General features: G+C 34.6%; 1 protein-coding gene across 1 annotated transcript; it reads right to left on the bottom strand.

Annotated features, from left to right (window-relative positions):
- Positions 1 to 256: 256 nt before the first annotated feature.
- LOC115989356 (basic leucine zipper 24-like) lies at positions 257 to 2137 on the bottom strand. The gene is made up of 2 exons (XM_031113028.1): positions 2030 to 2137; positions 257 to 1419 (listed from the first exon to the last, which is right to left on the bottom strand). The coding sequence occupies exon 2, from the start codon at positions 1376 to 1378 to the stop codon at positions 587 to 589; it is 792 nt and encodes a 263-aa protein (XP_030968888.1). The 5' UTR covers positions 1379 to 1419; positions 2030 to 2137; the 3' UTR covers positions 257 to 586.
- Between the last annotated feature and the right edge of the window lie 12475 nt (positions 2138 to 14612).

Here is a 14612-nt window from a genome sequence, read left to right on the forward strand (position 1 = left end):
AAAAAAAAAAACTTGCATGTAACCGGTCGGGATGAGATTACCATCCCTTATTGTTATTACTTGATGATGAGCCGAATAGAAGAAATGGCAATAAACATGCTGCAGTTCAAATCTAAAGGAACCTTGCAAGAGCGGCCAGTTGAAACTATGACAATAATATATTAAACATCTGCTCTAAAGTTTGGCAGCATCATTGCAACAACAATATACTATTCTATGAATTTAGGTAAACTGAACACATTTTTTCAAGGACTACAAGAAAATTATATTCAGAACATTGATATGCAAATTCATCATGACTGAGAGGCATTTATTTACATACTGGGCTTAATACAAAGTATTCAGAGATACTAAAACTAAAAGCTTCATCCTCAAGTATATAATTTTGTAGAGTTAACCTTGTATTATGGAAATGAGCATATACATTGACTTACTACTAATCTTTATGAGCACTACATTGGACTAATAACTAAACTCTGCCATAAAGATGTTACATTGAAAGCTAGTATACCAGTATGAATTTATGCAGACTGTTACAACGGGATCAAAGACACATGAAACTTACAAATGATATCTGTGCTGCTACTTATTTGGCCTGTGATGCTGATGACCCTAAGGTTTCCACTGTTTCCATTGTTTTTCCTTCAGTATTCACCATCTCATTTGTGCTACAATCAATAATTGTAGGGTGACAGTTTTCTTCCAATGATACCATCATTTTCCTGCTTCCATTACCAACACCAGACTGCAATGAAGATCCAGCATTTGGATGGGAGCATGTTAAGTTAGTCTGACATTGTAGGCCAATTGCCCCATCAGTAGATTGCACCCCACAATCACCTTCTTTATACATAGTAGTACCATTGCACTGCTTTTGGAAGGGGAAAATACCCAACTCATGATCAATCTTTCCTCTAAGGTCTAGGAAAAGACTTCTCAATCTCAAAACCTCAGCTTCAAGAACTGTTTGCCCTTGTAATTTTCTGACCAATTGCTGGTTCAATAGCCGCAATTTCTTGACTTCCTCTTCAAGATAAGCCGTGTGAGCCTTCTTTTTCTCCCTATACTTCCGAACGGCTTCTCTGTTTCCTGATTGTCTTCTTGGTTTTGAACTAGTTTTCTTTTTATTATTTGGTTGTTCATCTTCTTGAGATGAAAGAACTTGGGTGTGAGTGTGATAACATGTATGTGTATGAGCCGCTTCAGGGCCAGGTGGGTTGCAAGTGTGAGTGTGGGTGCAGGTTCTGGTGTTTTTCAAGAGATCATCAAGAAATGAATCAATGGATGTTGTAGCCGGAAAATCAATAGACGAATCAGGATTCGATAATTGAACATTATCAGAAAGCTCTACCTCTCCATCATCCATGGTTTCTATCATTTCTTTAAATGAAAATTATCTACAGTCAAACAACTCCATATCTGCAACATCCAATTAACAATTTTTAGAAAAGATAAGCTCTGCTATTCCAAAAAAGCAACAATCTTTATGCAAAGTCAATCTACTTTATGTAGAATTGAATCAAAACCGCAAAATTTCACTCAAAAGTAAGAAGCCATGACTATATATCACATAATTCAAGAATATATGCAAAGAAGCACAACCTCAGAACAAAATTTATTGATTACCCACAGCATCAAATGTCATAATCAACAAGAATTCTTACTAAACCCACTTAATTTTCTTGACCAATAAGCAGGGACAAACCCTAAGCTAAACTCTAAGTATAAGGCATAAGTTATGAAAAGCAGCTTTATCGAGCCATTTAAAGAATGCCCAGATGGAGATTCTTCATGAAAAAGATGGAATCAAGAACAGACAAGATTTTTAGCGTTGAAAAATCATTCAACTGCTAAAGAGAATCCAAAGCTTCAAAAGCTGCAAGTGGGAGCAACAGGATAGAACATTTTTAAAAGCAGAAATTTTTGAGCGAAGAATCTAAGGAAAAGCTAAAAAAATGGGGGTTTTGATCAGATTGTGGAAGCTGCAAAATTCTGCAATTATTTGATAGTTGCATTGAGATTTGTTTACCTGATTTTTGGGCTTGATTGTCTGACCATAATATTTTCAGTTTATCTGTCAGCTAACCTTGGAAGCAACCTGCATCTCTGAAGTCATTTTTATATGTTTTCGCTTGTTATAGTAGGCCCGATTCATAAATGTCAACCTGGTGTACATAACGTGTCAGACTAACCGTTTAGTTGCCTCTTCGGTCCAAACATTGACCTACTACTTGAAAAAAAATGTATCCAAAAAAGAAACAGTGAAAAGTAATTTAATTAATTTTGTTCTTTCACTCCTTTTTTCAAGTATTATTAGCGTTAAGAGCCATAGGTAAGTCTTAGGTGCTTTTACATGGAAACCAGAGTCAACACATGATTATTTTAGGATATATGTTGTACCTGTGTTGATTTTCATAGGCAAACTAAATTCTAAGCCATGACCTTAGCAGCATGCCCACACGAAGCTGCCATGGCTTTGGCAGTGCCCGTGAGGCATGCCATAGCCTTTATATCACCCAATGATTTAAATTATATATTGTTAGAAAAAGGAAGAAGATAATTTTTTTCTTTTGATCAAAAGGAAGGAGATAATTATGATTTATATGAATAAGAACTTTGATCTACAAAACCTAATTCTAATACAATTAAGTTAGTAAATGTTAATGACGAGACTAGATGAGAACTAGTAGAAATTTGCCTACTTTACTATAGTAAAAAAAATTATGAAAATTATTGTGGATGGAACATTATTCATTCTAATAATTTTACCAAAGAAATGGGTTAAAATGATTTTTATTTTTGGCTGAATAGGTTAAAATGAATTTATTTCCCCTAGGATAGCTTTCAGATGTGCAGAGGCACATACACATATGTGATATGTTCAGCCTCTTTAAACTATCTAGTAAAATTAGGATGTCGGATGCTAATGCAATTTTGGCCAAGTGATACCTCTATCTCTTATGACTTGTGAGTATAGAATATTGGATGAAGTCTTGTTAAGAAAAAAAGAAAAGTGTTATTGTCAAGTATTTAGTTAATAAAGTTTTTTCTTCTTGTAAAAAGTAAATGTGAGATTATTTTTTTTTTTTAAAACAATAAATGTGAGATTCAATCCTAGTTAATATTGAGAGGAGGGGAAGAGAGTATAAAAGAAGAAGGGAAATTAACTTCTTCTACATCGTCCATAGACCAATGGACCTATGAACTAAAAAAAAAAAAGAAAAAAAAAGGATTTGCTGTATAATGGCAAAAAATTGAAAAAGAAAAGAAAAGATACATTAGAGGTATTACTACATTCTGCATGATTTACTTGGGCTGTAGAAGTACTTTAAAACTCATAAGTCTGATCCATTTTCATTGATTACAATCTAAGCCCAGTGAACCAATAGGTGGACTGGGCCTAATTTATATTTTTATTCAAGACCTGGGCTGTAGTCTGTTGAGCCTGGTGCCAGTTCAATAAATTATTGGATTCTTTTTATCTTATAAATTCTGGTGCAAAATGTCTTCCACCCAATACCACTTTCCCAAAAAAGGAAAAGAAAAAGCTGTCATACACTAACATGTAATCAATGCCATGTAAAATTGAATTTATCACTGCTTGCTTCTAATAAAAGATAAATTCTGTTGTCATCCCTATTGCTTGATAAAAGATGGTTAATATATCCAGAAATATTATTTGCTCTATTGAATCTAGGAAGTGAGAAACTCTAGGCCATGACAAGGTGCAATACTACTACCACCATACTATCTCTAAGCTTTTTATTATCTATATATATATATGTAAAAGTTGAGACGTAAAATTTAATGTCGTACTCCTATTGAGCCACCTCATTAACCACGTCATACTTTTTTTTTTTTTTTTTAATTATAAATTTCCTTTATGATTCATAAATTTTATTTTATATAAAATATTTAAATATAGTTAATGGACAAACCTATTAATGCACTCCATTACTATTCAACATGTTACTATTTATTTGTTTTAAATGCAAATATTTGACTATTCAGCTACCCAAATTGATTTTAACTTTTCATTTTCTTCTTTCTAATTTCAATTAATTGTTAAAATTAAATAATTCATTGTCATTTAGTGGATATATGCACATGTTTACTATTCATTACAAATGTTACTATTCATTAGATGCAAATGTTTAACTATATTTATCCAAATTGATTTCAATTTTTCGTTTTCTTCTTTCTAATTTCAAGTAATTGAATATTTAAACTTTTCATTTTCCTATTCTAAAAAAAAAAAAAAAAAAAAAAAAAACTCTTCTTCTCTTCCTCCAACCTTCCCCCCCCCCCCCCCCCCTCTAAGCTTCTTTATCTCCCTACTACTCTTTACTTTACTGTTAAACTTTTTTCATCATTTCCTTTTTCTTATATTTTAACTCTTATTTACCCCATCTTATTTTGTGTAAATTTTATATCATTTATTTGATTCAATCCATATTTTTTTCCACACAAAAATTGTAAGTACTCTCTCTCTCTCTCTCTCTAAAACTTGTTTTTTGTTCTTTCTTATAACTCTAATTTAGGTTGATGGTTTTTTTATTTAATTTTTTGGTGTTGTATTTTTTAAATTTCCTACCACAAATCACTCTTATAGCTTTGGTTGAATTTTGGTTTGGGTTAATATGTAGTTTTTTAAATAAAAAAATAGAAATTTGATTTTATATCAAAACAAAATATACATGGCTACGAATTTGAATGTGCCTACCAAATGACTTCCACTGAACAGAGATGTATTCATAATGTTTTTAACTTCATATACTTCTTTAGTAATGTGAATTTGAGAAAGAGAAAATGGTAGGTAAATGATGTATGATCTTTTCTAATCCCCTATGCCTTGAAGAAAGTGGAGGGCCTATTAGTCTCTCTTCTACTAGTATTTTGTACAAAAAGCCTTTTGCTATAAGTTCCTGACTTTTTGTTATTTTGTAACCGCTCTACAGTCTATACTGTGAGAAAAAGTGAATAATTTTTTTTTTAAATTTTTTATTCGTAGAGTATCAAAAAAGTAAAAAAATATTCATGATAGTAATTTTGTATTGTTGTATCACATGTGTTTGGTAAAATTTCTTTTAGAAATTTTATATGTTTTTCTCAAATCTATTTGTTATTTTTATTTTGGTCATTTTATTACAAATAATTAGCATCTCCACCATTAAATTTTTAGTTAATTTGAACTTTCTTGGTAAGTTTTTACTTTGCTTAGTTGATCATCTTTACTAAAAATGCCAAAAAGAGAATAAGATAAAATATAATTTACTTTATAGTATCATTATGCTATTAATGTTTTTATGTATAGATACTTAAAGAACTTTTTTTTTTTTACATTTTTTTTATATTTTATATTTCCACTTTATAATATACGTTTTCGCATCATCGCATGTTATAGTAGGTCCAAAAGATACATAAATGTTAACTTGGTGTACATAACGTGTCAGACTAACCGCTTAGTTGCCTCTTTTGTCCAAACGTTGACCTACCACGTGAAAAAATATATATTCAAAAAAGAAACAGTGAAAAGTAATTTAATTAATTTTGTTTTTTCACCCTTTTGTTCAAGTATTATTAGCTTAGGACATAGGAGACATGGGTAAGTCTTCCGTCCGGTGCTTTTAGATGTAATGCATAGTTGATGTAGCTATTGGTCCAAATTATTCATCCTTAGCCTTGGTGGCTAGAGACCAGAGAGGGGATTTGGTTTTTGTTTGCTCTCAAAAAGCGAAAACCACCTTCCCTCTCCAGGCAGAGGCTGAAGCTGTGAGATGGACTATCTTTTTGGCTGCAAAGTTGGAGGTTGAAAATGTTATTATTGAGACAGATTTTAAGATTTGTCATGATGCTATTCATGAGTTGATTTTGCCTTCGCCTTGGAGAATTGCTTCAATCTTAGCAGACATGCAGTCTCTTCTTGTATCTTATTCTAATGTGTCTGTCTTTTGGGTTCCTAGGCTAGCTAATATGGCAACTCACTCTCTAGCCAAGTAGTCTCTAACTTGTAATTTTTTTGGTTCTTTTGATTAGGGTAGCTGTCCTCTTTGTTTTGCTTTGTAATTAAGAAGGAAAGGCTAAGCTAGTCTTTGCTTGTTTTTTTTGTTTCTCTATTCAATAAAATCTTTCTTTTCCATCAAAAAAAAAAAAAAAAAAAAAAAAATCTGTGTTGACCTTTATAGGCAAATTAAATTCTAAGCCATGGTCTTGGCAATATGCTCACGGGAGGTTGCCTTGGCCTTGGTAGCGTTCCTATGGGGCATGCCATTGCTTTCATATCACCCAATGATTTAAATTATTTATTGTTAGCAAAAAGAAGGAGATAATTATAACTTATAAGAGCACTTGCAGCAGTGGAGCTAAATAGCTATATAGCTATTTTAGCTCCACCAAAACACAAAAAACCACCATCCAGCAGTGGAGATAAAGCTATTTTTTTTAGCTTCATTGCTACAGTGCACATCTATCTATGGATGTGCACTGTAGCTTGGAGCTTAAAAAAAAAATATTTAGCCTGGGATTAAAATAATTCTTTTGTTCTCACACCGTGCCTCTCTCTTCAGTCACTCTCATCTATCTGAAGCTTTCTCTCAAAACTCTCTCCTCAAGCTCACTCTCTCAACGTCACTCTCTCAAGCTCACTCTTTCACCGCCGGTGGCCCGACTCATCCTCAATGTTGCCACCACCGAAGCTTGATGTCACTGACCCACCAGCCATCCCAAGCCGCCGATCAGACCCACTTCTCTTTCGCCGATCAGACCCATGCCAACACTGTCCTCCTCACCGAAGTCTAGCTCTGTGATTGGTGATTGGTGATTTTTTATTTTGTTTGTGATTGATGATTTTTTATTTTGTTTGTGATTGATGATTTTGTTTGGTCTGGGTTGAGGAAAAAGATTGGAGATTTGGATTGGTGTTTTTTTTTTTTCCCTTACTGGACTGGTGGTAGTAGTGGTGGTTGTGGGTGTGGCTGATGGTAGCTTGTGGTTGGTGCTGTGGATGTTTTTTGGATAGTTGGATATATTATTTTATTGTAGGGGATATATTATTTTATTGTGATATTTATATTATTTTATTATGTTGAAAGCTAAAATAGATCAACTGCTGCAGCATGTGTGTATGTAAAATAGATAAAGTAACTTTTTGTGGTGCCAAATAGCTAAATTTTTTGCTCCATTGCTGTTGATGCTACAAAACCTAATTCTAATACAATAACTCTAAAGACACAAATTTTTTTATAAATGCACAATTGCTAAGTTGGTAAATGTTAAATGTAAGTAAAATAGAGATGTCAGCAATGAGACTAGATGAGAACCAGTAAAAATTTGCCAACTCTATTATTGTAATAAAATAAAATAAATAAAATGATCATGTTGGAGCATTACTCATTCTAATAATTTCACCAAAGAAGTGGGGTTAAAATGATTTTTATTTTTGGCTGAATAGGTTACATTGAATTTATGCTTTCAGATGTGCAGAGGCACATACACATGTTCAACCTCTTTAAACTGTAGTAAAATTAGGATGTCGGATGCTAATGCACTTTTGGCCAAGTGATACCTTTATCTTTTATGACTACTTGTGAGTATAGAATATTGGATGAAGTCTTGTTAAGAAAAAAAGAAAGTGTTATTGTCAAGTATTTAGTTAATAAAGTTTTTTCTTCTTGTAAAATAAACGTGAGATTATTTATATATAAAAAAAACAATAAATGTGAGATTCAATCCTAGTTAATATAGAGAGAGAACGGAAGAGAGTATAAAAGAAGAAGGAAAATTAACGTCTATACCGTCCATAGACCAATGGACCTATGGCTATGAACTAACAATTAAAAAAGAAGGATTTGGCTGTATAATGGCAAAAAATTAAAAAAGAAAAGAAAAGAAAAGATAAATTAGAGGCATTACTACATTCTGCATGATTTACTTGGACTGTAGAAGTACTTTAAAATTCATAAGCCTGATCCATTTTCATTGATTTCAATCTAGGTCCAGTGAACCAATAGGTGGACTGGGCCTAATTTATATTTTTATTCAAGACCTGGGCTGTAGTCTGTTGAGCCTGGTGCCAGTTCCATAAATTATTGGATTCTTTCTATCCTATAAATTCTGGGAGGATTCTGGCCTTATGCCCTTTCTGCGAAACATATTTGGCATAATGCCCCTGTTTCGAAACTATATAGGGGCGTGCCCCTGTTTTGAAACTCGATCTCCGTAAAGCCGAGTTACTTAAGTAACTCGATTATGAAGAAACCGAGTTGTAGCCAGGTTCTTGCCACGCTGGTGTGCCAGCTTGGCTTTTGGGCAATAAAATATTCCAGCGTAACTGTTTATAACTCGTCAATGGGGAAAACGAGTACAGAAAACCCGAATAACAGATAATCGAGTTATTGGTATTACTCGGTTCTCATATAACCGAGTTTTATGCTATTCTGACGCCATTTCACATCAGTTTTTCACACGTGAAGCTGAACCCGATTAATAGGAAATCGAGTTATTAATATTACTCGGTTTTCTTATAATCGAGTTATTCTGCTATATCTACTTCTCAAGCAATTCTCCTCATCATTTTCAGATATTCTCCTCATTCTAAGAATTTTCGGTCAGAAGTTGGTGTTATCTCTCCATCATCTCAGGTTTACCTAACTCATTCTCTTCTTTGAAATACATTGAGGATTTTATTATTGTCTTGGTATAGTTGTAGATATTATAAAAATTTATCAATCATAATGTATGTTTTTTGTTAGAGTATAATTTTCATTTAATAATTTGTATTACTTATGCTTTGGTATTTTCTTGAATGAGTGTTATGTGTATTTTCTTGAATGGTATTTTAGAGGTATATTAGTTGTTTGATGTTACAAGAAACGTACAATAAGCTATAGAAATGGTGATAAATGTTATGTGTGTAGATTGAGTTATATTCCTGGCCCTGCTGAAATAGAGGGAAAATGACAAGCTTACCTAAGTCAATGACACTGTGTAAGGAAAAAAAATAGGAAACAACCCAAAAGTTTCGTGACAGAAGCAAAAATAATTAGAAGAATTTCCGTTAGGCAGAATAACACACATGAAGAGCTTTTAAGTTGTTAGCTGTTAGCTTTTAATTAGAAGAATTTCCGTTAGGCACAATAACACACACCTAGCATAATAATAATGCATTGTAGTGTCTTTCTTATGTCAATCGATAGTCCTATATTGTACACATATTTTTTTTGTTTTTTGGTCCTCAATTTGTTGACATTTCAGTTTTAAATTGTGGGTTTATGCTATGAACTAGAATTTTAATTAGTTTGTAAAATAAAAAGAAAGTCGAACTTTTCCTATAGTTTCAAAAACAATCAAGAAAAGATAGTGAGATGTGTATACAACTTTGCAAGTAAATTGCTATATTTTAAATAATTTTAAAATTTATTTATTTCCACAATTTATTTTATAGTATTAACTTAAATGTCTAAATATAGTTTACATAGTTTTTGTATGACACTTATAGTTGTTTTTATAATGTTTTTTAATATATATATATATATATTTTTTTTTGTTAATATTGACTTCTAAGCTTGCCCCCCCTGAATTGAAATCCTACCTCCGCCACTGTCATGTAGCATCTTATGCAGCATTACATTATTTACCAACAATTGATGCACAGTGTTAACTTGATCAGTTGATGTTATTGTATTCAGTGTCAATGTCTGGTTCTGGCAACCCACAACTCTATAGGCCTCACGATGTGTTCACTGCTATGGGTCGTTGCTGGGTATTGGAAGATGAGTTTAGCTATCCAATCAATCCAAATCTGCGAAATAGTGCTTATGTTCACAATACCATGAGACAGGAATGGGATTGGTTATTTCGTGAACAACAAATGTTTTATGATGAGTTGACTGGTTTTAAGTTGCCAGTGCCTCGGCGACTCGCATCGCAGATGCCTAGAGACACGATTGACGAACTTCGTAAAGCATTGAACCGCATAAGAGAAGAAAATAATCGAATGAAGATACGTCTTAATCGATATCGGACCCAAGTCGAGATCCGAGAGTCAGTGGAGGGAGGGTGGTACGAGCACGCACAATTCATGCAATCACTTCTTGCTGATCCCATTTATCAGTCAGATGTGGAGATGTCAGATGAAGACTAATCGTGTCGTGGTGTAATTAGACTTTGTTATTTAACTATTTTTGTTAACTATGTTTTAAATGTATGTGGGTCACTGTTGTTGCATTTGTACTATGTAAACCTTATTATTGATTGTGAGGACCATGCACATTATTCGTAATCTAGTTTATTCCCACAGAACGCATAAAAGTCAAATATTCCCACACATGATGTTTTTCAATAAGCACCTAGAACATAACAATAAGCACCTACAACATAATACAGAAAACTTAAAGTAACTTACACGATGTCACCAATATGCATGCATTGCATATTGAACACTAATGCTACTAACATTATTGACTTAACCTAGACATAACACACATACCACATAGGCATTCACTCTGACAGGTAGTCCTCGTAGTTAAGGACATTGTTACGTTCCGTCGGAGTGAGTTGCCGGTTCGTGGCGGCGGCCAGCTCTTCCGCTAGCTGTAGCATGTGATACCTGGACCTACGGAGTATCATGAGATTATTCTCTTTTTTTATTTTTGTCACTGCACGCTCATATTGATGCATATTTTGTCGTGATAGTGTGAGTGAGACACGATCAACAAGAGGCGCTCCGATTCGCACGAGATCATCGTGCAGAGCGTTGGACTCGTTCACACGAAAGTCCCACTCCCGCCGCAGTCCGGCATAGTATTCCCTCTCGTCGGAATCTCTCTCCCTCCTATAGTTATCTGGAAAACGAGGTAGCATCCAATTGCGCATTGACATTGGAAAATGTGACTTATGATCGGTATCTGTAGATGTTTTGCAAGGGTAGATGTAAATGGGAGTGGGACTTTATATAGGAGTTTTGCAAGGGTAGATGTAAATGGGACTAGGACTTTATATAGGAGTTTTGCAAGGGTAAATATCCACGTGAATGTGATTATATGTAAGGGTAAGTATTCACGTGAATAAAGATGATATGTCTGGACATTTGTATTGTTTAGTGAGGTGTTGAGGAGCACATACTAACTGCGAACATGACTTGGCTATACAGTGGCACCTGTTGGTGCACGTGGTTCGCTGAGGCAACTGTTTGATATGGCTATAGCTTATGCTACAGTAGAAGGCAGGTGATGTGTACTGCAAAGGAGGTTGTGTGTTTATTCACGTGAAGACTATTCAGCATTCCTATGCTTCATCTGACATGACTTGACGAGACAGTGCCGAGTTGCATTAAATGTTTCATAAACTTTTCAAGGATGCTCTGCATCATTGAAAACAGTGCATTGCAAAAATCTGCATATTTGTGTATTGACAAGCGTGTAGGTGATATGACTGGATAGGGTTCACGTGAAGACTATTCAGCATTCCTGTGCCTTGTCTGACATGACTTGACGAGACAGTGTCGAGCTGTATTAAATGTATCATAAACTTTTCAGGAATGCTCTGCATCCTTAAAAACGGTGCATTGCGAAAGGATGCATATCTGTGTGCGCATGTGCGTGTAAGTGATATGACTGGACAGGGTTCAACAGTGTGACGCACTGTTGAGCAGCACATGCAGCACTGCAAAGTGTATAAGTAGAAATGGTGGACAGCTCACCCCCAAAATTAATGCATAAACTTTGAAGGGATGCTCTGTATTTTCACGTGAGTGTGGATGGGTACTTGTGGTCAGGGTTCAACAGTGCTGAGCTATCCATGGTAGCTACACTCACTGTTCCCTATGGTGGTATTTGGCAAGTGGGATTGAAGAAAGTTGATAACAACATTTGGTTTTGTAATGGTTGGCAGGATTTCGTTGAATACCATTCTATCTGTTATGTTTATTTTCTAGTTTTCAGATGTGAAGGAAAATCAAGCTTCCATGTTCTTATATTTGATAAGACTACCACTGAGATTCAATATCCAGTCAATAACAACTGTAAATTGGAAGATCATCAGCTATAAATAATAGACTTATATGAAGATAATAGAAACATATCCCTTAGCTGATTTGCCCATAAAACATGAAACCAGACAAAAGTTTGTTACGAAAGTAACAAAAAACTTTCTTCTACATAAAGAGGAAGACAGAATGAGTGGTTGGCCTGGTTTGGATGAGTCTGTATGTAATGTATTTATATAAAGTAGGACAGTAGCAGAACTAAGATACACGGATTCAGGTATATGATACAGCAATTGATGGTGTCATATATATGAATTATTTGTATTATTGAATCATATGTGTGGTTAGTATGTGTGGTTTGGATGAGTCTGTATGTATTGGATCTATTAAATTTTCCTACAAGTAATGTGCAATAAATCTAAGTTGGGTGATGAGTGTTATGTGGGTAACATTCCAATTTACACAGAGAGAATATTGGAAACATCAACATATCTAAGCAGAGGACATTTTCCAACCAAAGCACAAGAATCATATGTAGCAACAAAGAACAACAGGGAAAGAATGAATTACGATTTCATATACACTTAGCTAATCCATTGAAAACATTGCAACATACAAACAGAACAATGTAATACAGTACCAGTTTCACAGAATGCATGTTGGAAGGGAGTATTATCTTGAACAAATGTGTGTTTTTACACCTCGCCGGTGATGGTCTCAGTTGGGCCCCACTCTACTTCGGCGAGTCCTTGCTTTAGGAACCATATGGTTTTTCTGTGAAAGAGTGGTTGGTGTGTGTGGTTTGGAAGAGTCTGTATTGTAGAATGTATGAAATTTTCAGTTTAAATTTTCATATGTAGCAACAAAGAACAGCAGGTAAAAAATGATAAACTGATTTCATTTAAACTTAGCGAAAACTAATGAACAGTTTCTCTTTAGTAATGCAAAAGTTGAACGTACATAATCATCATTTGTCAGACGTTAAGAACAACATTTTGTATTGCACAAAATGTGTAGACATTAACAACAACGTCTAATGTTCGTTGGTAGAAATTTCTGGAAGTCATCATTGCTTGAATCTGAGAAGTCTGAAATATCTCTTTCATCATCTAACGCAGTAATTTCATTAATAGACTTCATGGCTCGCTCTTGCGCCTTCCCCTTTAGATGCTTCCTAGCTTTTTGGATTGCGTGAAAACGGTCTAGTCGCCTTTGCATTTGATTGTTCTCTTGTTCAAGACGCGCAAGTATGTTGGCAGGTTCATCTCTAGGTAACTCGGCTGAGCGTGCCTTAGGAACTCGTAACCCGTGCCATCGACAATACACCTCCAACTCACACCTCTTCTCGTATAGGGTTGACCATGGTGGTTCTGCTACGGTGAACTCTATTGCGGTTGTATCTGTACTTAGTTTTGTGGGTTTGCCGACCATGATGTGTCCGACGCTTCCAAGACTCTCGTACGTGTATATTGGCATATTAATGAAATCCCTCTTCTTTCCGACCCATTTCCCTCCATAGTGGTCTGTGTATGTCTGTAGTTGTTGATCTGCTAGAGCTTCTGATGATCCATATGTTGAAGTAGATCCAAACTTGTTTCGCATTTTACGATTTGACATTGAGACGCTGCGACTCATAGTTTACTCAATCTAGGAATTTAGTGGGAGTAGAAAGAAATTCATTATTGTGGTGCATTTATAACCTTATTTCATGGTTCAAGCATTACAATCAAAATTTAGTAGAGCTTGTCATGTCAATACAGGCTAGAAAAACACTGTATGAAGAGGGTCATAACTGTTACCAATGTCATGTGTCTAGATTCTTGTGGGGACCACCAATTTAAATATGAAATTGGTGTCTAATTTTCCTCCATCTATCTAAATTTAACTGGGATCAATTGTAATTACGCTACTATTGCTGATAGAAGTTAGGTGAATTTCCACAGTGCTCCTTTTTGAAAACTTATTCCCCCACACCCGTGTATTTTCAGGTTCACCTCTCCTTCTACAATAATCAAAACCCAAGATTGTTCCTCTCCTACTCAACTAACGGTGCATGGTCGCAGTTACCACACTGATTAAGCCACCTTAACATACAGCTCCCCTATTTTTCAATGAATGCTATTTATGTATCTTATATAGGAAGAGGTTCTCCATCTATTCCGATTTTACTTTTCTTTACAACTTTAATGGTCTTGGTTTATGCTCTGCAAAACCAATTCCAACCATTCCTAAGGTTTGATTACTCATTTCTTTAATATGCCTAAACTTTTGTTCCTTTTTGTCAAAAAATTTTGTTGTCTAATTATATAATTTGATTGTTTTTCTATGATTGATGTTGTATGTTTATTTTCCGTTTCATAACAAGTTGTAAGGAAACTGATAATTTTAATGGTCCTGGTTTATGCTTCCTAAGGTTTGATTACTTCTTCCTTTCATCTGCCTATGCTTTCGTTCGCTGTTGTGAAAAAATTACATTGTTTAATTGTATAATTTATTTGTTTTCCTAGCATTGATGTTGCAAGGAAACTTAGAATTTAACTGCTCCTGGTTTATGCTATGCAGAACGAATTCCAACCATTTCTAAGGTTTGATTACTCTTTTCGTTCATCTGCCTATGCTTTCCTTCCTC

Source organism: Quercus lobata, chromosome 5 (genome assembly GCF_001633185.2).
Source record: "Quercus lobata isolate SW786 chromosome 5, ValleyOak3.0 Primary Assembly, whole genome shotgun sequence".
Taxonomy (NCBI): Eukaryota; Viridiplantae; Streptophyta; class Magnoliopsida; order Fagales; family Fagaceae; genus Quercus; species Quercus lobata.

What these genes read in the sequence shown, in the direction of transcription:
- LOC115989356 (XM_031113028.1), bottom strand. Translation starts at nt 1,378, where the DNA reads ATGATAGAAACCATGGATGATGGAGAGGTAGAGCTTTCTGATAATGTT.